At 37.9% G+C, this 27437-nt stretch overlaps 1 protein-coding gene across 3 annotated transcripts in view; it reads left to right on the forward strand.

Moving 5' to 3' along the window:
• The first annotated feature begins 11930 nt into the window (after positions 1-11930).
• FIGN (fidgetin, microtubule severing factor) overlaps positions 11931-27437 on the forward strand; it is a 107199-nt gene continuing 91692 nt past the window's right edge. Inside the window, exons 1-2 of one of the 3 annotated variants that reach the window (XM_050968961.1) lie at positions 11931-12140; positions 12887-13056. In XM_050968961.1, the coding sequence (XP_050824918.1) occupies positions 13032-13056 (25 nt within the window). In that variant the 5' untranslated portion in view covers positions 11931-12140; positions 12887-13031. Of the gene's footprint in view, positions 12141-12437; positions 12478-12886; positions 13057-27437 lie in introns of those variants that run through there. The other 2 variants (XM_050968962.1, XM_050968963.1) reach the window with 2 other exon arrangements.

The raw sequence follows: 27437 nt of genomic DNA on the forward strand, positions 1-27437 counted from the left end.
ACTAAGAAATCACTGGCCTATATGCATACATAATTTGTATAAATAGAACTATTAAGATAAATTTCAGGTGCATGATACACAAAGAATAAGTTTGGTCCAATTCTTTAGCTGTAGACCTGATCTAATCAAGAATAATGACTGCAATCATAGCATATTTCTTTACCTAACCTGGGCAGAGTTGTTCTTCATATCTTCTGCCTCCTATTAAGCTAAAGAACCAAAAAGGGAACTCATGACTGATATTGCTCCATTCAGCCAGCGCAGCAGGTCACTAGATAATGGCTGGCTTGGCAGGGGTCCAGAGCAAGGAATTCTGCATAGATGTTCTTCACCACTGGAAGTATGGTCGAAGAAAAGCATTATCAGAGAGAGTAAATGAGTCAGGGATAAAAGGAAGAAAAATGTGATGGAAAATGATTCTGTTTTAAAAGATGTCATTTGGTATTTTCAAAAGGCAAAATTTATTTTTTGTCTTCTGACAAATGAATGTAAAAATGTGCATGCCTGGTGGCCTAAAGGACAACACAGTGGGATCAATATTCTTTTTGTACTCTATGAAGCTTGAGATTAAAGTCCCCACTGATAAACTGAACATTCTTTAAAAGTGACCAGAAGCAAACAGTGTCTGTTTGCTGGTACTTTATTACAAAAATACTACTGAGAATAGCTGAGAATATTATTTGATCTTAAACAGGTTGACCAGATGATTGCAGTTGGCTCCAGTACATGAGATGCTTTCTGCAAATTATTGTTTCTGGTTACAAACCTTTATAATATCTCAGAATGAATTATGTATGTATTTCATGTTTTCTTTTCTCTTATCAGCCTTGATGTTCTCATTTCAAGTTTCACCCTAGCCTCCTAATAATGCAATATTGAGGCCATTCAGACACTAATTATGCCTCCATGGCTTTCTTGAAATGACTAAATCAGCATCAGTTCTATAATTATCATTAGCAAGTTTGTATCAGTGCCTCACATCACATGAAAAGCTTAACTTTAAATGATTTATGAATATATGCATCTATAACATGGGATATGCGCTCTTTAATTGTATACATATACATATATGATACACATATGCACGCATATTTTAGATGTGTACCTGTATACATACAAATACACATTTGTGTGTACAGTATGCTGCTCTGTACACAATTTAAACACAGTCCTACTGAATGAAAAATATATTTACAATCACATACTAGCAATATTGTTTCCTAATTTAATGAGTTGGTATATATGAGAATACCGAATACCAAATGAATACAGTGCGTTAAACTGAAAACAGTGTATTTAAACAGTACAAACATAAGCAAGCATTTCTGATACACAAGACTAGTTCTCAGACTTGATGACTTCTTAATTTTCATTATGTTTTAAACAGAAACCTGGCAAAAATGATTGACAGGACAGGAAGGAATATCCAAATGCAATTCCTCTATATTTTCATCATTTCTGATTTTGAATTATTCATGTTGCCAGTAGTCATTTGTCATGAAAACAAATCAAGATACATATACTACAGTGCTATACTTCCATATGTTTATAAACTGTTTACAGTGCATCATTTATATACTTTAAGAAGGACATAAATATATGGGCAAAAAGTATTGGAAACTGTACAAAATAAAACCATTTTCATAACTTTAGCCTTGGTGATAAATCCAAAGTATGTTACAGAAAAAAGCATAATATAGATGGAATATAGACTTCTTTAAAGCAAGTATTCCTGAAAAGAATAACCTCTATTCCTGGGAACTGAGAGACTTAAGGACTCATATAAACCTCAGTTTCCTGTGAGGTGGCACAATATGTCACAAAACATTATGCCAGCCAATGACAATTATTTTTTTAAAATTCTATAGCCCTTTCCAGTACTGATTCTTTTTTTCTTTTCTTTTTTTTTTGTACAAAAAGTAGTGCCAGTCTCTGGTATTTTATGACCTATATTATTACCCTCTGGGTAGTGGAATGATGGTGCCAAACTAATTATTGCTTTGTCTAATTTTAAACCTAGGTCTAGAGAGATTAACAAGTTGCGCATTAATTCCAAGCATCAATAGCCAATCTAACGTAATAGTTTTAAATGAATTAAAAAGCTGGCTCTGAAAACTTTTATATATTCTGGGAGGCCAGACCCTCATCTGATGTAAATTACCATAGCTCCATTGACTTCAATGAAGTTATGCCAAATTACACCAGCTGAGGATCTGGCCTTTTATATGTAGGAAATTATTTTTTTCTTTGATCTATATAAATGTCAGAGGGCAAGACTCTGATCTCATTTTTGCTGGCGTAAATCCAGAACAAGTCTGTTAAAGTCATTGAATTGATGCTAAATGTACACTGCTGTAAATGAGATCAGAATCTGGCGGGGAATATACTTTACTTTAGGTTCCTTAAATGCACATACCAGAGCTGTTGGGGACTTTTGCAGTCTTATGCACTTAACAAAACGTGCTAAGCTACAAGAGAGGATGTTCGCAAACTTGGAAAGTGTGAATATTACTTTCTAGGTAGGTACAAAAATAGAAGCTGCAGTGTTTTTCTATTTGCTCCTTCAATTTCTTTATTTAATTTTTGAAGGAACTCGATGCATTAAACAACCTAGGAATTTTAAGAATGCTACTTGAAATTGAAACAATCCATTGATAAATTATTTCTAGAGATTGTCTCACCCCAGAACTTCCAGACCTAAAGACACTCCAGATTTAGGGAAGTTTGGTTCTGCAGTTGGGAACTCTCTCTAATTGTTGCAACTTTCCAGTGCAAATATGAATGTGTGCAAATATGAATGATACCAAATCCACTGTAAGGGACAGGTGCTCAAACTACTCCAGTTAGTCTTAAAGTTCAAGAAAAAAATAAAATAATCTAACAAAGTGTTCTGTACATCAAAATTAAAAACTACAATGAAATTGAAAGAGATTTTTAGACTATTTTTCAGTACTTTCCATTATGCAGGAGACAGATAAAAACATCTGGAAGAAAATATTTCAGCATAAACATTTAATTTAGTGTCAAGATATCACAGGCAGTTGTGTTAATGGAGTCTCTTTGCATCTGTGGCATAGGCTGCTGTATGGCTAAGTTGACCTTGATACTATTGGACAGTAGTTTGACTCATTTTTAATTCTGATTAAGTTGTGCAATTGTATCAATTTAAGGTCAAGGTCCTGAATAAATTCTTTTGTGAGAACTGTTAGCGGGTCTTTTAAAATTAAAAAGACCCGTGTGTTTAATGGTCTTATTAGAATAGAATTACAAATGATGATCTTTAAAATAAATTGTAATTTTATGGAAACTTATTAAGAGAATTTATTGTAAGTGCTACTGTCAGCTTTGTGAGCAATAACAGAAAGAGAACAACAGATATTTATTCATGCATTTTGGCTTTGCCTTTATTTGCTGCAGTTGATTTTTATAGGAGGTGGGTTCTTTATAGATTATTTTGTGTATGTTCCTATGTATGTAAGTTTGATTCTACAAGGCGCTGTGCATTCTGGTCCTGATCCAGTAAAGCACTTAAATATGTGCTTAACTTTAGGATCATGAATTCCATTAACTTTAATAGGTTTGCTCATGTGCTTAAAGTTAAGGACATACTTACATGCTCTGATTGGAATCAGAGCGCTCAGCACTTTGCAGGATTGAACCCTACTCATGAAATATCAACATACTAAAAAAAAAACAGTTGTTGGTGTAAGAAGGAAAGACAAGTTAACAAGGCTTGGTTATTAAATTGTTGATAGTGGCTAAAGGTGATTCTTCTGGTAGTGCCAAGCACAACTACATTATTTTATTTTTATAACATCTTTATATCCACTCTAAGGAGATGCTTCACACCGTAAAACTCTATAAGAAAGAAGTTCTGCAAATGGCAGTGATACTCAGATTATCTAAATAGTTCTTAGAGAAGTGTAAATCTCATATATTTTCTTCCTCTTTTCTTCAAAGAAGTAACATAGACCTTTCTGAAATATTGGTGCATTGAATGTTGGAAAGCCATTTTGTTTTGGATACTTGATTTAAACTCATAAAAAGCACATTCCCATAGGTGAATGACCAGCTAGAATAGATAAAATGTTTCATTCAGATAAAAAGCTTTAGAGATGGCTGCACAGATAGATTGATAATGTTGCTCCATGACTCAAATGAACCCATAATATTAAAAACTGATTTTCAGAACAATACAAATCACAAACATTGTGTTAATTTTGCTCTCAACGCAATTTAGCTTTGGGAAGATCAATGTCATAATTTAAAAGTATTGCTTAAAACCATTATTTGCCTGTGAGTAAAGCAGCCTTAACCCATCAAAAAGAAAACTTTGATTAGAAATCTGCCCCTGAAACAATAGCAAATAAATCACAGTGTGGATCTTATCAGACATGCAAATCCTATAATATATATTCTATTAAACAAACCTTTTTCTGTGAGTATGTGTATTTTTGAGGAATTTTAAAACTGCATGTAAATATATGCAGTATTCTGTTAAATAGTTTTCCTTTTCTTTGATTCCAAAGTTAATTACATTCATTTGTATGTTAAATGAAAGATTTTATAATATGTATTTGGAAATCAGATGCAAAATGTTTCTTGGATGAATATATAAGGTTGTTGAAAAAAGTAAGACATTAGCTGCAATCTAGTAATAATACTAATGTTTAATTTTCAATGTATTTTTTCCAAAATCAGGTGTTTCGTTCTGGAGATTGGATAAATTGATAAAATCTATATTTTTGTTATCATTAATCTCTGATTATAGGCCTAACTATTTCTGTCTCCTTAGTAAAGGTGGCCTGACACTGATTTATAAGATGATCTTTTCATTTGCTTATAGCTTTGCCAAATGTTAATGATTTGGGCTGAAATTTTTCTTGTCAAGCTGCATTTTTGGGAAAATGTCATCAGAAACTGTTAAGCTATTTCTCAGAACAAGACTGGGAAAGAATATATTGTTTTGCCCTTGTTAAAAAAAATCTTACAACCATTTTGTGGAGAAGCTCTAGTGCCTTCATGCTTTGGAGCAAGGACTTGAAATTTGGCCAGGGAGTCAGCCAGGTCACAGGGATGTGCCTTTTGCCATCCTTGTGAACATTTACCCAAATCTGACCAAGTTATGAAAATCTCAGTTTGCACATGCTCAGTAAAGACTTGTTAGAATTTGTCAGCTAAATTCATTGAAGATTCTATCTGCACTGAGCATGCTCCCTCATAGGACTTTCCTGAAATTGTTCCTTCTGAATGCCAGTGGCAGCTGTGATGCTGGATGCAAGATCTAGGGTGACCAGATGTTCCGACTTTATAGGGACAGTCCCAATATTTGGGGCTTTGTCTTATATAGGTGCCAATTACCCCCCACCATGATTTTTCATACGTGCTATCTGGTCACCCTAGCAAGACCTGAGAGAATGAAGACTCTGTCCTCTGCTCTCAATGCTTCCATTGCTGATGCCCAGGCACTGTGGAGAAGGAAGAAGCTTGACAACTAGACAGAGAGCTGAGGTGTCTGTATAAAGTTCTTAATTAGTACTGCAGCAGGGTCTGGAACCTGGATCCAGTAGGCTGTAGTGGTCACTATAAAGTCACTCACTCTGTCTCAGGCCCACTGAATATTTAAGTAATTATACAAAGTGGAACATCCTCAACATGAGAGACTGAGAAAGACCCACTCTATAAACCAGCGGTTAGGGCATTCACCCAGGAGTGGGAGACCTAGTTCAAGATCCGGCTCCAAATGAAGCAGGATGGGGATTTGAACCTGGATTATAAGGGAGGTGGGATCGGCACCTCTTCTTCCTGGGATTTTCTTGAGAAAGGGCTGAGCTGTTTTAGGACCCTAATTCTAGGAGAGGGTTCATGACTGTGAATCCCAAGTGAATACGGATACCTCCCTCTGGCTTTGAGTTAGGTGCCTATCTCCCTTTGAGGAGCAGGGCCCAAGCCATCTCCTGGATATTATGTGCTGCTTAGCTTGATGTGCTGGCTTTTGTGAATCCCATTCTTAGGTGTCCAACATTTGCCATTCATTATATAGGAAACCTAATTCAGGGCTGTGAATTCCACTGAGCAGCAGGGTACCTAAAGTTAGTTGTTGAAACATTGAGCTGAAATCCCCTTTGCGTATCTAGCAATGAGTCTGTATTCCTTACAATGGTAAACATCCTATTGAAGTCAAGGGAAGTTTTGCTAATATCTGAGGGCTCATAGATTATAAAGCCAAAAGGGACCAACCAATGTGATCATATTGTCTGTCCTCCTGCTTAACATAGGCCATAGGACTTCCCTGAATTAAATCCTAGTTGAACTAGAGCATAACTTTAAGAAATCAATGTTAGTCTTTAAAAAAAATTAGAAGTTTTGCCTGTTTGAAAAGTGCAGAATCTTCCCCAAATGGGCTACATCTGATCAAAATTATCTGTTTTTACACAACATCAGAATGGAAATGAAAGTTTTCTCTAAGCCTTAGTATTCAGTCCCTAGATAGTTGTGCTTTATCTTAGTCTTCTACCTTTAGTTCTTTTAGTCACTGAACAATGGCTTGATCTTGTTGCTGCTGTATGAGTGGAATTTCCACTGAATTGTATAGAAAAGCTGCAGCATCTCAAGGGTGGCATCTTGGCTCCACTGAAGTAGCTGAGAGTTTACCATTGTCTTCTGTGGGCCCAGTTCACACGTGGTTTGTAAATTACCTTCAAGTCAATTAAATAGTCCTAACCATTCTGAATGAAATTCACTCCCATGCAGAGAGCCAGCACAAGACCTGCGAACCACTTATGTCCCACTTCAGCTCTATTCTGAAGTTTCAACTAGGATGTAAGTTTTGCATTGGCTTTGTTTTGGTCCTCCGCACAAGAGTGAATTTAATCTCTGAGACCTATTGTGAAGGACATGGGAACTGCCTGTGGTATTTCATGAATATTATATGTCCATCTGCTTGCTTGATTGTTACTGTGTTGTTGTTTGCTATTGGATTACCAACATTTAATTCGAACTGAGGTTAGTGGCATGTGTGGAGGAAAGGGAATCATGGCTTGAGATTGCCCCATTTCCTGATACTTACAGAACAGTGCAAGTATCATTTGCTTCAGAAGTTTTGCTTCTGACCATGATAAGTTCAGTAGTCTGGCTTGACACAGAGGAGGGATCCTAGTTTGTATTCACAGGGAGAGCTAAGTGGGGGAAAAATAAACAAAGCACTTTTGGGTTGATAGTCCCGGAAGAACAGGTGAGAGTGAGGCAAAGACCACTGGGGGACAGACTGAATGTCAGTCCCCTGAGGGTGGGGTGTCCAGGATAAACTACCTAAGCCTATAGGTAAGATAACTAACCATATAGGTCTTTTATTGTGTTACAGCCCCTTTCCTTTTGTGATATTTTGTTCCTACAGTTGAAATTAAACAATACTTTGTTTTTTTAAAGGATTTTTGGGTCATTGTGGTCACAGCTCTTGAAGGGAAGACTTGCTGGGGCCAAGCTCAGTTGGACCTGCTGAACAATAAACAGTTCGTAAACAGGGTGCTGCAGTCCTGATCTAAGATTGGGAGAATCATGGGACTCCACCAGGAAAGAGGGGAAGGTTGGAAGTCTGTCACCTAAAGAGTTGTACTCTGAGAATCAAGAAACAGGTCAGAGGTACAGTTAACCCTGAACTGTGACACCTTCTTTGAAAGATTGATGGCCTTGTCTGCCGTGCTAAAGAACATGCTTCCATTTATCTATCAATCCATGTATGAAATTACAATGAACTAAAGATTGTTTCAAAACATGCCATAATTTTGCTTATTGCTTTACAGGGTACACTATGGAGAAGTTGCTGGTATCTTTAGACTAGTGTAGATAGAAGGACATCATGATTATGTATTATTATTTGTTTTTCACGTTTTGAATGGTTTGTGTAATTGACCCAGGTTTGCTGAGAAGGTCTGTGTACCTTCCATGCAGCATTGCCTGACTTTAGAGTTAGTAACAAAACCTGAAACCACACAAGTTTCATATGGTTTTGAGTCTTATTGTGAACATTTCACTTACCTCAGGAAATAGGCTCAAGATGAGGTTCTCAGTCTGAGTGTGTATGAGAACTTCATTTTCAAAATGATCAGGATTGGTTGGTGATATTTTCAGACTAAGGGAAAACAAAAATCACTCCTGTACAGAGGACCAGGGTGAAGCCTCTGCTCAAGCTTCAATTCAGACCTCAAAATAGGAATTAAATGGGATTTAAGTGGTGCTTAGGCCTTGTGTTGACCCTGTGTACAGAAATCAATTTCACCCCATATGCATGTATTTACATGGCTACTGACTGGATGCTGACTACTTTAATGTAATGAGCTGTCATAAAGGAGGAAAAGTATACTGTATGGTTATCAAGTTTAAATACTAGAGTTAATGCAATTAAACAATTGATAAATAAATAATTCAATGGTCAGGCAATTCCAAAAGTCATGGTGCTCCCAACAGTGTTGCCAGATCTGAGTCTCGTTATATCTGGTGTTTTTCTTAAAGCCCCAGCTCCTAGAGTCCAGTCATTATGCAAGAAGCTCAGCTTTCATTTTTTAAGTACCTTTCTAGCCCTCATGGTTGTGAAGAAAAGCCAGAAAATCGGAACCCTAAAGTCTCAAAAACTGCAAGGAAAATAAAAGGAAACTCAAACATATATTTTTTTAAATCTCATGACGTGGAGGGGCCCTTACTCATGAGTTTTGATGGTTGTGGTTCGCAATCTTGTTGTACATTGTGTATATAAACAGTGGTACATTAAAGTTTACCTTTAATAAGGAAAGCAGGAGTAGAAAATACTACAAACAGTATGCACAACAGGGCCAGGTTAATGTTTCACTAGAAATGTTAACTTTTGGAATTTTGCTTTAAGCTCACCCTTAATCTTATATTAATACTAGTATATGTGCTTAATTTCCCTGGTCCTTGCGAAGAAAAAAGAAGAGGAAATGAGCTGCTAAAGGCAATGTTAATAGGCACATTCTAAACTGAGGTTCCATTAAACTGTGGAGGCTTTTACTGATGTCTTGATAGTAATATCCTTAAATGACTGGTTTAACAACATGTCCTCTTTTGAGGCATCCACTGCACATACTTCCTCAACTGACAGTTAGTCACCCGCCCCCCACTCTGCCCCCTTAACTCTATGTAAAAGGGCCTGAGAGATGTAAAGGGGCAGGGATAGGGCCCGAGCCCAAAGGGGCCTGCTTCCTGCCAAGGAGGATTCCCCCTGTGCAGGCTTTGCAGAGACATGCATAGGAAGCATGTTGGGGGCAGGGCCACTTCTCACAGTTCTGTGGAGATTCTGGTCCATACTGAGGCCCATAGGTAGCCGCAGGAAGGTGCTGTAACTTGGGACCCCAGTGCTGTTGGAGTTCTTCCAGGAGGCTCACCAGCCCCTCGAGAAGCTCAAGTTGATAAGATAAGGAGGTTGCAAAGGTGGCTGAAAGCCATGTTAGTTCCACTCCCCCTGGGCTTTGAGTTCTGTTTGGGCTCTGAGTTAAATGGTGTGAAAGGACCATTCTGCAGTTGGGCTATACTCTACTCACACTGTCTTTTTCCAGTCACACCCCAAACAGGCATCCTATATCTAGGGTGGCAACCAGAGTCTGAGGTTGGGTTCACAGTGACTACAGTACATCTTGTCTTCTTGCTTTGAATATCTGATCGAACTGCCCCAGGTCTGAAAGCAATGAAGATCCACCCATATCATCTCTACACCACTTCCAGGATCAGGGAGAGGAGAGTATAACTAACCAGGGACAACAATGTGCCCTATCTCCTCCAGAACAGGGGGACAGGAGCAGGGTCTGCCTCCCCACTAGCACAGAAGAAGATAAAGATCCTCTTGTAGTCCTAAATTCCCCAGCCCTGGGAACAGGAATGAAGACCATCCTTGTAGAATCCCTCCAGTTATGGTGAGTGTGAGCAGAGATGGGGATTGTGTGTGTAAGCAAGAGAAAGAGGAGGGGGAAATGGTTTGTGAGAGTGGGAGAAAGACATAGATATGAGAGAAGAGTGTTTTATGTGAGAAATTGATAGGAATAAAACTGTGTGTTGTGAGAGAGTGCGCGTTAGGTGTGTGTTTGAGAGATGGCCTGATTTGTGGTGTTTCGTCACTTTATGCCTGGTCTGCCAGCCTAAAGAGATTGGAAAGCAATCCTAAGAACCTTTTGCCAGATTCCTCCCAGCAGCTGGTTCTGTGTCATTCCACTGAAGCTGCTGGGGATGTGCTGGAGAAAGGAAGTGTGGCTGGGGTGTTCCTATACCTCACTTGTTTCTGCTTGTCAGACATCTCATAGAAGGTGTTGACAGCTGGATTCAAATTAAGGCAACTCCTGAGGCCTGGCCTAGAAAATTAGGTTGGTCATGGGTCTGAAAAATCCACCCCAGAGTGGTGTTGCTAAACTGATCTAAGTTCCCATGTGGACAGCGCTAGGTTGATGGAAGAATTCTTCTGTTGACCTAGTTACTGCCTCTCGGGGAGTGTCTTATGTACTCTGATAGAACCCTTCCTGTTGGCATAGGTAATGTGTATGCTGAAGTGCTACAACAGTGCAGCTGCAGTGGCATAGCTATGCCGCTGTAACATTTTAAGAATAGGCAAGCATTGAGGCTGCTCTAACTTCATGAAAGGGAAATGTGAAGATGGCATAAAGCCTTAAGTGTCTCGCTTCATCCCTTTGCTGAGTGGAGTTTGGGCACAGGCATGAATTTGGCTAGAGAGAGGAGAATTAGAATTCTTAGTACTTTTATAGCACTTTCCATCTTCAAAACACTATACAGCCATTGACTAATTAATCCTCACACCACTTCTCTGGGTAGGTATCACCACCCCCATTTAATAGATAGGGAAACTGAGACAAAGGTGAAGGGACTTGCCCAAGGCTATATACTGAGTCAGTGGCAGAGCTAGGTTCAGAACTGAGGACCATCTGCCTTCCCACCCTGTGCTTATTCTTCCAAAACTGGGCATGTGTGTGTGAGAGAGACCTCTTGGGTTGAGGACTGAGAGAAGAGAGAGTGTGTGTGTGTGTGTGTGTGTGTGTGTGTGTGTGTGTGTGTGTGTGTGTGTGTGTGTGTGTGTGTGTGTGTGTGTGTGTGTGTGTGTGTGTGTGTGTGTGTGTGTGTGTGTGTGTGTGTGTGTGTGTGTGTGTGTGTGTAGAGGAAAAAAGGCTGAGAAATCACAGCTGACAGGCAGGAGCATGGGGATGCCAGGCCCCTGATAGTCAGCACCAAGGATGGAAGAAGATGGGGTGGAAGAAGTGGAGCATTTTTATTTTAAAAAAAAAAGTGTCATTCTTTCCCCCAAACCCATGCTGGGCACTGCCATGGGGTCCCCTTAGTTCCTTTGCCCACTGAACCTTTCCCTTCAATCTTCTCCCTCTCTTACACTCGGGTCACGCTGCCAGAGCTTGCCATGCCGACCGAGTCTATCGATCAGAGGGTATTGCTGAGGGGCAGCTGCAGCCACTGCCGCCGCTCAGGGGAGGGGGAGGGGAGCTCGGGAGTCGCTGCTGCTGCCGCTGGGGGATGGGGTGGGACATGGAGACAGCGCTGCTGAGGGGGAGACGGCTCTAGGCACATTGCTGCGGCGGGAGGCAGCGGCTAGGGATGGAGGTGGGGATTCCAACTATTTAGTTCCCGCTTCCCCCGCTGCCACAGAGGAAAGAGAGTGAGAGCGCCCGGGCTGCTTTGCCATGACCTCCCGGCCACCTCCAGCCCGTGTTTGCGTGTGCCCCTGCAAGCGGCAGCAGTCCCTGCCATGTAACATGACCTGTGCGGCCACGGCCCTGTGCAGCGCAGCCATTGAGCTCTCCCTGCACATGAATCTCCTGCGTGTCTCCCCCTCGGCCCTTTGAAAACTGATCTTTGGCTTTAGTGTGAAAGTGATTTGAATTTGGCTCGGCGGCGCTCTGCGCAGGCGTCCAGCTGCTGGCATGCTGGCTCCTTGCAAAGCAGCTGTTTTGGGTTTGAAATTCCAACATGGCAGAGGCTGCAGTCAGTCTTCCCTTCAAAAACTTGGAATGATTTCAAATCATAGGCACCTTCACTTAACCCGAGCCCCCATTCATCAGCAAACACAGCGGATCGATGCTACTCTAACCTATCGCGTTCTCGTACCAAACCTGCAGGTAAGACGATCCTTTGCATTTTTCCAGCGTTCATTAAAAAAAAATAATCTTAAAGCTATCCAAGCAGACATATATATATATTTTTAAAAATCGCCTGCTTGTGCCTTAAATATTTAATCTGATTTGCAATCGTTTAATATAGTAAATATTTCCAGCCTGCTTTCCTACTTGTAGTCTGGAAAGTACAGATATACAATTGCAGTGCATGGTTTTTTTTCCTCCTTGATCATTGCCGACAATAGTAGGGAGATTAAGAGTTCGCGATTGCAAGATCCCTCCCCACCACCTTCCTCTAACTGATTTATTTTTAAGTTGTATTAAACATAATAAAGTGCAGGTAATGTGGGACTACGCTTTCTCAGGGAGCTAACTTCTACGTAAATAAGTGCAAATAATCTCGTAGAACAAAAGTTGGGGTTAAATCGCAGTATTTTAGCTGGGGGAACATGATTATGTCAGAGGAGCTGTTGCAGTAAAATGTAAGCATATCATCTTGGAGGGGGTACAGCGTGGTGGGCGTATTGTTGGCTTGGAACGGAGAGAAAGATGTATAATTTAATGGTATATACAATCCACTGATCCTATTACTATCCTCCCTGGAGCTCTTGTTAGTTTCAATGGGAGTGAGTGAAATTGACATGGACTTGCATTCCTAGTCATGTGCTTTTTTTCCTTTCTTTCTTCTCTTGTGATCTGAGATCCCCTTTTTGTTGATGTTGCTTTCCCACTTAATTATATGCATGTAGGTTAAATGAATACCTGACGAAAGGGCCCACGTTTCAAGGCAGTGACATTTGATAGCTGAGAGGAAAAGTGGCTTTAATGAAAAGCAACCTTTGGAATTCCTGCTTGTGAAAAATCCAATTCAGCTTTTTGTGCTGCCAGCAAGAAATGATCAGTAGCACCAGTGTTTATGGTATGTCCGTTTTGGGATCTACTTCCTTTGCATCTAAATAGCAAAGACAAATTTAAATAGCATGATAAAGCTCTGAGGAATTTGCATGTGAATATGACTAGCAATAAACCTAATGTTTAATGGTAAATTTTTAACTGTGTAAATAAGCATTTTTTCTTGCTGTCATTTGGTTATCATTTTAGAATTAGTTTTGTCCATTGTATTGATCTCAGTTGTAAACCTAAAGTTGCATGGTACTAGCAGTGCACTATAAACACCACTGGACTCAAATAGTATGTAAATTAGTAAAATTCAGTGACTGAAGAAAGAAAAACGCTTAGTAACGAATCCACACACACCTATATGTCTCTGTATATACACATACACACGGCTAAAATACAGTATTTTTCTATTTCAAACTAATGAGATTATTTGACTGTTTTTCTGAACTGCAGCTGATCTTTCTCCACTTTTGGCGTAATCAGTTCCCGCAGGTTTTAGGTGATGATGGGGGAGGAAATGGTTTGCATGTAAACAAAACAAAAATACAGTTGTGATCGATTGTTTATTGTCGACGAGCAGGATATTTTATGCTAGTGTACATGTGTCTGGCTGTTATTGCTTTATTGTTAATGTGTAATAGAATGAAATAATCAGGCGCTCAGATTGACTTAATTTTTTAAACCTCTCACTCTCAACCCCCCAGCAGTCCCATCTGCCTCCCCCACTTCACTTCCCAAAAAAGTCAGAAAAATGGAGCATGGGGGATTTCAATAGACTTTGTTGCGGTGCAATATGTACACTTCCAGATATGCAATTAAGGCTAGAGAACTAGCAACAGAAACAGCTATTCATCTATTTTGAACAAGCAAAAGGTGGTGGTGGGGAGATATGCTGACTTTTAATAGCATGTGATAGTAACAAATAAGGATAGAGAGAACACTGGGGAAGGAGGGAATCTCGAGTATGTGGTGGTTGATTTCTCATAATAACGCATCTGAATGCAAGAAAGGGATTGAGAGAGCAGTTGCACAATGTACACTCCTATTTTGGCGCTGTAGGTGACTGTGTCTGGTGTGTGTGTGTGTGGACTGGACTGCTATACAATGGGGATGAGCTAATTGAATTTTGCATTTGGAACTTGTTGACTTTAAAGCGATCAATAAGGCAACTGTTTATTTCAGATGCACCTAATTTGCCCTGAGAAATGTTTTGAGGAGCGAGAGAGGGGCACAGCTTTTTTTTTTTTTTCCCCTTCTCCTAGAGCTGTTGGAGCGAATGTGATTGCCAGATGGGAAATTTCCCTCTGTGATGTTAAAGCTGTAATATATATTCAGAGCAGATTGGACTGCTGCTTGTGATGAGGAGGATATTACATTTATAAATTTTAAATCGGGAATTGGACTGTATGCTCAGAGCAGAAATTGGATGGTGTGAACAGGTGGATATTTCAATGTGATTCCTGGATGATAGTAATAATAATAATAATATCAGAAATATGCAATGAACATAGTAGTGCTAGGCAGTTATGTATATTCTAAGGCATTTAGGTAAATATTTTAAGATGTGCTTTGTTCCCTAGAAAATCCTTACCTAGTTTGTGTGTTGTTTTTAAAGCCCACTCTTAAGTGAAATATTATCAGTTACATGTCTGAAGAAAAGTTTTGATACAATTATTGTTGCCAGCAGATGCACCTCCTTTCTAGTTTTTGTTTTGCCCAATTATGTGGCATGACACAGTCACAAACCTGAAAGGCTGGAAAGTGGGAACTAGTCACACTCGAGCAGCTCTGCTGTTGCAAATTAAACGTGTTTTGTGGTCAGGAAATGAAAACTACAATGTCTCTTTTGAACAAGTCGTTTATCAAGAGAAACATCTATCAAGCAGCGACTTGTCACATTGATACTCTAAAAGTTAGATTGGAGGTGGAAACTGCTTTGATGTTTTTTTTTATCCTACATTTATAAAACTGAAAAAGCTAAAGAGATTAGGACCAATATAAATTTAAAAATCACTTCTCTCTGGGTATGACAAAACCAAAATTTTGTTACTACTGCACTGTGGTACAGAACCGAGGAAAATAAGGAGGTATCAGATATTTGTCATATTTTTTTCCATAATAAAATTTTAACTTTGAATGTGTGGCACGTGCATTTATGTTCATACTTATAAAAACTTATCTGTACGTTCAGACATTTTATTAGGCATGCTTTCTTGCTCAGTAGTGCAACTGTTGCTTTCAAACTGACAGACCTTTTCCTTGTTGCTATTGTGGTGCTGTTTACAAAGTTTTGATGGAAAAAACAAATCCCAGTTTTCTGCCTTCATTTCAGTCTTGCATTTCTCATGCTGTGTTTGTCATCCTCCTCACATCCCTCTTCATGTAAAGTTTCTCCTACTGCCAAGGTGTTTTATGGCAAGTAAAGTGGCATTTGGATGGCATAGCTTGCAACATACTGTATTAGGAGTCTTCTTAAATTTATCTTCCCCCTTTTCACCTTCTTTCTACTGAGATTTTTTTTGTTATGTGAGCCACATTTTCATTCTCACTGAAGTACTGCATTTTTACTTAAAACTGCAATAACTGTACATTCAAAGTACCTATCCAGTTTATTTTCAATGATTGAACGAACTACATCAACTAACTTGTTTTCAACTTTTTCCTTTACTTCATTGTGCATGAAGTTATACAGATTATCAAGGAAGTTCCTACACAGGTATTTTAAAAATATCCTTATTTTGGGTAAATAGGGCACTTTGACCTTTTCTCTCTCTCGCCTTTTCTCTCTCTCTCTTCTCCCCCTCCTGCCTCCAATAAAGTGAGACTAATGCTGCTTATGGCTGCTTGATATTCCATATAGCTCCATTTGCAAATAGGCAGCAAACAGAAGCGTGGTGGGAGTTTTGGTGAGTGTTATACTTGCTAATTAATCATGTTTGATATGAAAGAATAATAGCATGGTAATAAAGCCTCATTGTTGTTTGATGTTTGTAACAGGATGTGACTCCTACACAAACCTGGTGTTCCCCCCCCCTTTCCTCCCCTAATAAGATACGTACAGTACAGGATCCAGTTGTTTATATTATCCATTGGAACATCTGTGAAAATACAGGGATATCTGCTGTCCTAATTGTAGTAGCATAGAAAGATTTTTTTATTAATATTTTGCTCACACAGTTGTCAGCGAAAAAGACCATCTTTAATCATTAGCTGTTGATTTTTAAAGGCTTCTACTTTTGAGCTGAGTCAAAAGTTTTCTTTCTATTTTTTCTTGATGTACATCTAAAGGTAGCATTTTTTTATACCAATCAGTAAAAAATGGAACTTCACAAACTCTTCTGCAAATACTTGCTCATGTTACGAACACAGTGTAAAAAAAATTAATGAAAAAAATATTCCTGCATAGATTATACATTTGTACCCCACAACATTTTAAGATTATCTGTGATTTTTGTGTGGGTTTCATTAGCAGTTGCATACAGCTGCAATCCTCTTCCTCTGGTGTTGTTCATCTTTTAATTTATTAACTGTACAATTATTGAATTTTTCATCATGTGTAGATTCAGGTAGCAAAGCTTGAACTTCAAAACCTCACTTTCCAACTTAGACTATTTTATGGTTTAGGAAAATAGTTAAAAATCTGTTTTTGACTATATGCCCTACATGTGCTTTTAAAAGGGAGTCTCTAGATGAAAATCAGTCTGAATGCTTACTGTCAATAAGTTAAACACTTGTATGCATATAAGAAGTGTGAGATGTAAAGACTGATCTTCTGCAGTCTTAATCATTAATTAATCAGCTAATCTGCTTGTTAGGAATGGTTTTGATGGTACAAAATCAGCATGAGAGCTGTGTGTGTGAAACATTGTATGTTGTTTTTAACATGCTGGTCTAATGTAGCATTCTCAGATCTAATAACAGAAATATATTTGGCTCTTTGCCCTCAATCAATATATCCCTTAAGAGAACAAACTTCACATAATACTTTTATAAACTGCCAGATTTATTACCATGGAGTTGATAAATTTAATTACTGGAATTTTACATTGATGTATTATTTTGGGTGTTTTTTTTGTGATTGGAGAATATTGTTCTGCAAATATTTGAGGTATTGAGGTACACTGTTGATTGAGAATACTTGATTAATCAGTAGTTAGTCACTGATAAGTAACAGGCATAAAGATAACACTAGAACGATCTGAAAGTCCTTTTTATTATTGAGACAGCATATGAGAAACAAAATAATAGTCTAATTTTCATAGTGATAACTTTGAACTGAAATTGTAGCTATTGGGCCAGATTCTTTGTTTGTACAGATTGGCATCAAAGGACCTGAGCATCTGGCCCACTTTTTAAAATAAAATACCATTTTTGACCTATTGAAAGCTCCTTTTGAAATCTGAAATATAAAAATATATGGAAATTTAGATACTCATCTGATCCAAAATGTATAGCTATAAAGTTAACTTTTAAGAGCTGTAAATTCAGGATTGCATATCCCTGATATTGTTTCAGAATATTACCATCTCTAGCAGCAAGAGTTTATCCTTTAAGTGAAACATTATCTTCCTTATAAGATCACTTCAGGGAATTTAGAATGGGAATAAGCTTGGAATTTTCTCTAAGTAAAAAATAAAAAGTCCCAATAAATAGAGCTAGGTGAAGGGATGTCTTTCAAATTGAAAATCATTACTAGAGTATCTGATTCCATTTCAACATGGCATCTGACCTTTTACCCTATTTTAAGGTTGTGTGAGTGAGAAATATAAGCACAAAAATATCTGATGCTTCCAAATTCTTGCAAGCATTCATTTTTGCACATTCACTCTCTAAATCCCAAAACATCACAAACAGTTTCCTCACTCTAATCTGTATCCTTAAAAGATAGTGGCTAGAACAGAAGAGGAAAGAAAAAAAAAATCCAGCTGCAATATGCTACATTCCTAAATTCTACAAATACAAAGTCTCATCCTTCAAGGTGCCCTTAAATAGCTGACATGCATCTGACGAAGTGGGTATTCACCCACGAAAGCTCATGCTCCAAAACGTCTGTTAGTCTATAAGGTGCCACAGGATTCTTTGCTGCTTTTACAGATCCAGTCTAACACGGCTACCCCTCTGATACTTAAACAGCTGAGACACCGCAGGAGGTTTTTAAGAGTCTGAGAGACCTAAGAGGTGCTCAGCACCTTGCACAATCTGCACATTAAAGAGAGTGTGTATACTGTGTTTCGTAGAGGGAGATCTATATTTGCAGTAACCTACAAACTAGTATGGTGCCTTAACTCTGTGATCTGTAAATATTTGTTGATGTTAGTAAGATCAACTTTTTGACCATTGAGGATAATAGTGAAAAGAGATATAGATGGCTGATTTGGGATAGCACAGACTCCTGAAATTGAGAGGGAAATTAGATTTGCAATTTTCAGTTTTAGGCTACGAGGAGTATCAGAAAGTAATACTCTGGATTAACATTACTCGCAGTTGGGCTACAGTGATGAGAATTTGAATTTTTCTGTTTTTTGTATAGAATTATGTTGCTATGATGTGTTTTGGCACAGATAATATGAAAATAAAATATACACATTTGTTCATAAGGTACTAGTAGCTATACCTGTCAAACTACTTCAACAACACTAAACAATTTGTAATCAGATCTGTAACATTTCTTGCTGTGCCTATTTAGTGTTTGTATAATAGGATGCCCAAAACAGTTTTTTTCCCCTTTGTTTAAATACAGGAATAAAACTTAATGATATTTCAATTTAAAATGTTTTGCATATTGGGGAAAAAAATCTCATCTCCGTCTCAGCTATATTTAAAAATAATTAGTGTCATACCAATTGCATATTTATCTTTTTAAAAATAGCATGTTTTTAAGTACATAATGCAAAAGCCCATATTAATACATTATTGAAGTAGCAATTTCTGATATTATTAAATCATGTGAATACAGTTATGTGCTTTAAGAATCAGTACAGCAAATACTACCACTGTCTTAATTTAATTTATTACAATACCAAATTGTTCCTGTGAAATAGATATTAACCAGATTATTTCAGTGTAGCAGTAAATTTTTGGCCATGGAGGTTCATTTGCCCCACTTATAATTAGTTTTGCTATTTTTGTAACCTTTTCATATTCTATTTTGAACATATAATCAATCCTCCTATGGTTTGTTTTTTAAAACAAGTGGTTTATTTAGGTTTCATATGCTTGTTCCACAGCTCACCTTATATACATACCGTGCCTCACAATGAATGGTGGCATACACTGCCACTGCATCCAACAATTTTTGTGCAATATTTTGGAATGCATGCACATGCAACCTGATTATAGTTTGGTGGTGACAAATGGGTTTCAGCAATGTGCATGTTGTTTGCTTTCATACTCTAGCAGTGAGAACATGCATTCAATGGGACTTGGTCATCTAAAATTGTTGTTTCTTACATTGTATTTAAACTTTTTTGTATCATCTGTTTTGATAAATACCTAGGAATTAATTTGATATACATTTGTAACTCCTACTAATTCTAATGGAAGTTGAAAATATATACTTATGGGGGGAGAGTTGGGGATAGATTTGCATAAGTATTCCGAGCAATAACTGTAAACTGTCACCTAAAGGTACTTCTTCCTGATACATTTTGGAGTGTCAGATGAATAGTTGTGTTGCCCCTTTTTAAGATATTGTAAATGACTTCATCATTTCCCTTCTCAGCAAGATTATCGTCTCAACTTGTCTCCTGTATCCCAGAATGCAAGCAAATGGGTATCGTTAATGAATACAGGAGGGTTTATGCAATTAGTTTTAATTCTTAATTAATCAAGTTAAAAGAGCTGTTTATTTCTACATTGACATTTGTGCTCAGTACAGCTTATGTTAAAATAAGTGTATTTTGGCTTATAGATTGAAGGGGGGAGGAGAGTTTCCAACAATTGTTTAATGTTGCTGTGTGACAACAGACGGTGTGACGGGAAAAGAGGGTTATACACAAATATAATCAGTCTCTTACAATAGTATCTGTATTGACATTTTGACTGTTGTGAACTGATAGTACTGCTATATAAATGTGTGTGTGACAGCTATGCTTGTGGAGGAAAAGTAACCTTTATCTGCAGTAACATTAACCGTTCAGTATGTCATGTTAAAAGTGTGAACTTTAGTTTGTTAGGCTACTGTCACCACCCATTCTAAATTGCCCCATCCCCTCCTCAGCAACCTAATTATTTCAGCCTCCTGTGTTGACGCGTAGAAAGCATCATTTAGTCTAGGCTGGGAGAACAAGGTTTGCAGGTATTGACTGATATAAGGTATCACATTGTGATAACTGAAACAGATTTAAAAATAAAGTACTGTATCCTTTTCAAGTCAAAACTGAGACATACTGGAAGGTCCAGCAAGAATGTTTCTGAACGCACCTTGAAGGTGCACCATTTATTTTCAAAAGAGATATCTCTCATCACTCATGGATGGCTCCACCATGAAGAGACATATCAAAAGAGCTCATAGAAGTAACTATTCTTTTATGTCCTCCAGTACTTAGACACTTACAAGATTGTTTCAGAAAAGGAAAAGAATTGATCCTATTTAAAGCCCTTGTTGTTGGCCTTTTGTGGACCATGTACTGTATACAGAATTGTAAAAATAAATTCTTCATTTATTGGCCTAATTATTAATAAAATTCTGTTTCCATTGATTATTCACATATATGAGAACCTAAAAAAAAGTAGTGTAATGTTGCTGTATAAATCAGCACAGTTGGGATCTTACGTGTATCTCTAGAGGGTAAATAAATATATACATGAGGGTCTAGTACACCTCTACCCCGATATAACGCTGTCCTTGGGAGCCAAACAATCTTACTGCATTATAGGTGAAACCACATTATATCGAACTTGCTTTGATCCACCGGAGTGCGCAGCCCCGCCCCCTGGAGCGCTGCTTTACTATGTAGTATCCAAATTCATGTTATATCGGGTCGCATTATATCAGGGTAGAGGTGTACTTTCTATGAAATTAGCTAACAAACAATATTATGTTTTCATTATTATTTAAAGATCTATATGTAGTTTGCAAAGAAGAATTTTTAATTTACGTGATTGCCTTATGTACATAATTGAGTAAGACATAAATTCAAAATTAAATGAATACACGGTATCCTTCACAAATGCAGAATCAGATTAACATTTCTGTAAATGTGAGAAAATTATAGAAAATGAGTGAACTGTTTCTCTCAGCAATTCAATCAGAAAATCACTACAGTTTTGAACTTGCAAGACAAATACTTTTTGAATATGGGAGCAGACTATAAACCACTTACTAACTATGCAGTTGAAAATAAATTAAGCAATGACTTATCTTTCTATAATTTTATAAAATCTGCTATTGTGTATTTATCACTGTTAATGCAGCACTGAAGAAAATATACATATATACTCACAAACTTGAAACAAATGTAAAAACTGTATAGGTATTCTGTCTTAATGTTACCAACTAAGTAATCGTTTACATCTATATAGAGGGTGATTGATAAATCTTAATTACGTAAGTATTTTAATAAAGTAAAGGCATAAATATATTTTGGAAACTGTTCATGTAACAATCTTGTGATTCTTGATTTTTGTCTTAACAACACTGCTTTTTTAACATTTCACAACACTATGCCACACAGTGGTTTGTCATAGGTGTAAAATGTACAAGGTTTTTTCATTCTTCATTTTCACAACTTGAGCAGTAATGCTAATTGAGCTAGTACTGTACCATAATGCTGGTGTTGAGATTTTTCAGCCCGTTTTCAGATTAACGCATATGGCATTGCTGTTTGTATAAAGCCTTCAAAATGCTGAACATCTGCAAATCCCACTGGCTTCAGTTGTAGATAATCGGCACCTTTCAGGATTTGGCTTTTGGTATGTCTGGTGATAAGAAATCTGTCAATGACACTGCCATCTCGCAGGCAAATTTTAATATACAGTGTCTTTTTTTGAAAATTGAGATTGTATAGCGAGTTGAATTGACAAACCCTTGATTTAGATGATCTAGATCAAATATAGCTAATGCAAATTGTGCATGAATATATGCTTATGCAGATAATTTTTTAGCAACTGTAACCTTATTAGGCTTATATGGTTTGAACTATTAACTAAAGCTGAAAGGGTTATAGTGTGATATATCTTCCACTCACTGGACAACTTCATTTATATCATATAGAATAATGGTAATTTTCAAAGTCGGACTTAAGTAAAGGGAAAATATTTCAACTGAGTCCTTCGTTCAAGTAATTAGCAGAATATATCTTTCTCAAAGGCACATCTGCTCCTTTAAATTAGTTATAGTAAAACTATTGCTATGGTTAACTCTGGTTAAAAAATAGTCTTATTTGTAGTGCACCCTCCTGTCTGGGTTTTGATTAGGTACAGTTTGATTCTTCCCTCTCCCTCACCAAACATGGAATACTCTGAGGATCATGGGATGTTGTCTCATGTTAACTTAGGAAGTGCAATTTGGGTCTCTGATTTTGGCTGGCTCTTTATCAGACTTGCTGAGTTCCTTCAGCTTCTATTGATTTCATTTGGAGTTGGCAGTTTGCAATGCCCTTGGAAACCAGGCCTTGGATGGCTCAAGTAGAGCATTCCAAAATCAGAACTTGAAAAGTTTTGGGCTTGATTTATAAGATGTGCCTATCTTGACATGCCACAAATGGGGTTTTCTCAGTGGAACTCAGAGGAGAATTTGACTCCTAGTTTTTGGGATGTAAAAAACAGAGCTAAAAAGCAGAACTCAAATGCCCTTGTTGTTAGTGAACTTACAGTGAGTGTTTAAAGCTGACTGTAATTCAGGAAGCGTGCTTTGGTTTATAAACCTAAACATTGCAGCTGGTTAGCAAAACATTAAAAAGACGATGTTTTTCTAATTGCAGAAACTTTTCCTGGTTTTACTTCTTCCTTTTTAAATAATTACAGGCATTGTGCTCCTTAATGGTGCATAACTACTACAAAGATAAATGGCCTAAAATAATGAGTTTCTAATAATAATCAGAAGTGAGTTAGGTTAGAGTGAATTGGTTTCTATATTGAAACCTTGTAGCTGTGCGAAAGTAAACCTAGGATCTTGACATACATCTGGAAGAGGTGAGCTGTTTCCAAGCTCTTTACAGGCAATTACACAATGGTGTGTGTGTGTGTTTGTGTGTGTGTGTATATATAAGTCCACATCCACGTCCCTCCCCCCCATTTTAAAGACTTTAAGAAGTGATTCCTTCATTATTCCATGTGGTTGCTGTACATACAGATAATAGTGTCTAGGGATACTGAAATATTTTTTAAATTGCAACCAAATAATTAACTATGCTGTTACACTGGAAAAGCTGGATCTCCTCAAGTGACTTCATTCCCTCCTTTTCCTTTTCTTTTAAACCTAGTATTGTGGGTTTTTATTTTTATTATTTATTTTTTTACAGTACTGAAGGGGTTAATTAAGTAAAAGTAGCATAGCAGAGTGAGCAGCACTTTTTTTTTTTTTTTAACAAGGCTAATGGGCATTTTTAACTAGTTGTCACTTTGCTCTTGAGTTAAAAATGAACTTCTTTTTGGCATGAGCACTGGATCAGCTCGAGTGGCACAAGAAAGGTAACAAAATAGTTTCACCCATGATCTAGATTTACAGACATTTTAAATCACCCCCAAAACCCTTTGGGGTGTGAATGACAAAGCTTGTTTATATGTTCTCAATTTCTCTGGGCCTCAGTTTGCAATACCATTATTTAAGCCTGGCTGATGTAGAGCAATCTTTGCAAAATGGGAGTTCTCCATTTCTTTCAAAGCAAATCTGTTACTTTCCCTGCTTTCCCCCGCCCATTGTGAAAGCCTTTTATATTTGAATTTAATAAGTGCAGGAGAATATGCTGTGCATCTAAAGGCCAATACATTCTATGGAGTCTCATCGACACCATTACCAACATTTATGTAACTCTGTCCTTTGACTAAGATCAAGTATAGCTGGCCGACAGCCTGAGAGCATAGGCCTACGAGGTCCAGATCCACGCCGTGGTCGTGGGAGCTCTGGGAACATGAGACCAGCAAGTGGGATGCCAGCAACCACTTCCTCCCCAGGGGCAGCTTCACCAGGTTCATCGACTGGCTGTTCGTCCACTGTGCCTGGCTCAACTGCGTTCCCCTCAACGAAGCCGTCTGTCACGGAAACTGGGACAAACACTGCAGGAAGTGTGGCTATCCCAACAAGACCCTGCCCCACGTCCTGTGTGGCTGTAAGCACCGCTCCGGAGCATAGCAGCACCATCCAGAACTGGCTGGTGAAAGCTGTCCTGCCGTCCCTGGTGAAGATCACCGTCGACTCCACCATCCCTGGAATGGACAGCCAACAGCGACCCGACATCGTCGTGACTAGTGAGGAAAAGAAGAGGATCCTCGTGGTGGACATCACGGTGCCTTTCGAAAACAGGTCCCTGGTCTTCCATGAGGCCCGGCTCAGAAGATATTGAAATACATCCCGCTGGCCGACACCCTAAGAGCCCAGAGCTACGAGGTCCAGATCCATGCCCTGGTCGTGGGAGCCTTGGACACATGGGACCCCCACAATGAGCCGGTGCTGAGAGTGTGTGGAGTTGGTTGGTGCTACGTCCGGCTCATGAGACAGCTTATGCTGTCCAACACCATGAGGTGGTCCAGAGACATCTACATGGAGCACTTCACGGGACACCATCAGTACTGGGACGACTAAACCAGACTGCTGGTCAGGGAAAATAACCCACTTCCTCCCTGGACGAACCAAGGGACGCACTCCACCCATGTACCTATTCGCTACAACAACGCTGACTTGTTGTAGTGAATAGGTACATGGGTGGGGTATCTAAATACATTCTGTAGGTGGCATACCCAAAATCACTTATTCACTGATGGTTTAAAAAACCCCCCACCCCAATCTGGGTCTGTGCTGGTTATGTGCTATGTATGTATCTTGTGAACCTTGTAACTGATACTTGTAACTTCTTATAACTCAAGCCTGACCCCAGATGTACAGTACCTTCCTTCTTAACTTGTGTAAATTTGATTTTGAATATTAGCTTTAATAAAAATTTTAAATCTGTTTCATTTAATATGTTATATAGTTTACCTGGTAGTAGATCTGCTGTAATGACAGAGGGGATAGACTCCATGATCTAATAAATCATTTCCATCTCTAACTAAGATGAGTTGTGTTGTTGTTTTTTTCTGTAAGATCATAAACTTATTAGAAACTGACAACCTCTTAAAAACATCCTCACTGGGTGCTAAGCTGTCTGGATATCAGTAAGCGGTTGTATTCATGATAGCTAGCTTTATTATGAGTTGCTGGGAGCTAAATTGCAAAGACCTTATGACTAATTTTAGTTTTCTCTGCAACTACTTACTACTGGAATACAGAACCACTAGATATTGTTCTGCACCATTGACTTAGCTATCTCATTGTTAATAAAAGGACTACGTTGAACTATCATCGGTAAGATTGGATTTTTGGAATAGAGGTTGGGATACAATACTGAGGTTTTGAGCTGGTACCTGTCAATAGAAAGAATTAAGAAGTTGATAAGCTACATTTCTGAAGAGGGTCAAAGGGGATGAGCACTGATATATGCCTTTGTATGGAATTTGCAAGAAACTCTTTTCTTGCTCACTTTACAAAAGGTACAAGGTATTCTGCTAAGCAGGAAAGAAAGAAAAACAAAAAAAGAGCATGAGAAGGAAAAACAAAAGGAGAAAAATATAGCCCAAACAAATTATTATAGCGCATCTCAGTGACTGTGCTCCACACTTAGATTTAATTAGAAGACAACTGCACTGGAAAACTGTTCATTTAGTAGTAGTTAACGACTGATTTCTCCCCACCTTCCCCCCTCACCAATCAGAACAGATTATACGCTTTGTCGTATAATGGTAATTTCCACAGGCAAATCAAGTATGGTAGGTATGGTAGTATTGTAAGGTTTTCATTAATGATGTTAATTTATCATTTAACTATCCCTTTAGAGGTGAAAATAACTATTTTCTTTCTTTTGCATTTATGTGGTAATAGTTTTTTGTTTTTGTTTTTTTAAATCAGTGAATATCAAACGAGTGCATTTTTGTGAATTTTTTTTTTTTATGTAAAAGACTATAACATAACTGGATAGCCATTAATGTATTCATTACCTAGTTGAAAATTGCTGGAAGAAATCAAACATTGTATATGCACATTTTGCTTAGGATGACTTCGGTCAAGAAACGTTTCTTTTATGTTGTAATATGATTTGCTGTTATAGGTTTTTCTAGTGTTGTGGATGGTTACATGCAGAATTTCAGGCAAACAAGTTTTATTTCATGAGACGCTGAATAGGATCCACTTGCTGTCAACAGTAAGATAATAAGAATAAAAGTAATGTACCATTTAAGAAAACAACAAATCAATCCATCTGTCTACAGCATCTATGTCATGAGTTCTGCCCAGACAGATGCAGGTGGAGCTAAGTTATTAAGAACTCCGTGGGCTATATCCTCAACTGCTGTAAGAACAGAATAATTCCATAGAACCTCTTTATGTGCATACTAGAGCAGAATTTGGCCCCCAAATTACCTTCAAAATATTTCTGCATCTTGGGAATCTATACACACAGTTATATAGAGCTGTATATGTGGATAGCAATAATTTTTGTGGGGTACTCTAAATATATTTGAATCTTAACGGAGTCACTGTTCAGTAGATAGGAATAAATCCTTTTTTTTTTTTTTTAAGTACATCTGTGGCTGGCATATCTGAAATCCAGATGATCTATACATTTTAGGCACTGTGCGTAAGCACCTATGATCTGATTAAATAATGGATTTTTAATTTATGCCTTCCTGTGCTATTCATATTTATAGTAGCCAGGAACCCTGTATAGGTTTTGTTTGCAGTATTAATATTTAAGATGTCTGAGAATATGTGTCTTAAAGAAGAGTGCTCATTCATAGATTCAATGCATGTAGCTGCCTCTGCATTTTGCAAAATATCAGAAAGTTAATTAGCCAGACATCCAGCCTCTAGAGGGCATTCTAATGCTCCAGCAGCTTCACTCTGTCTAGCCTTCAAGAGTGAATGCAGACCTGCACACTGCAATGTGCTTTAGAAAGTTAAAAACTTTTGTTTTAAGTATAAGATTTGTGTGCCTTTTTTATAACATGACAGTAATCTAAGAAGAAATGGATGTGTAGTGATCACAGTTTCTAAAAAAGAAATACTTACTGTTACCTATTTTTACTTAAAATAAGAAATGCCGTATTGGAGTCAAATATCCTGCCATGGTAATTTTTATGTATGTAGGTATGTATGTGTTTAAAGATTTAACTTTGTGACCTTATAGAGGTTATCACAACTGTGGTAAA

This window comes from Gopherus flavomarginatus, chromosome 10 (assembly GCF_025201925.1).
Source record: "Gopherus flavomarginatus isolate rGopFla2 chromosome 10, rGopFla2.mat.asm, whole genome shotgun sequence".
NCBI lineage: Eukaryota > Metazoa > Chordata > Testudines > Testudinidae > Gopherus > Gopherus flavomarginatus.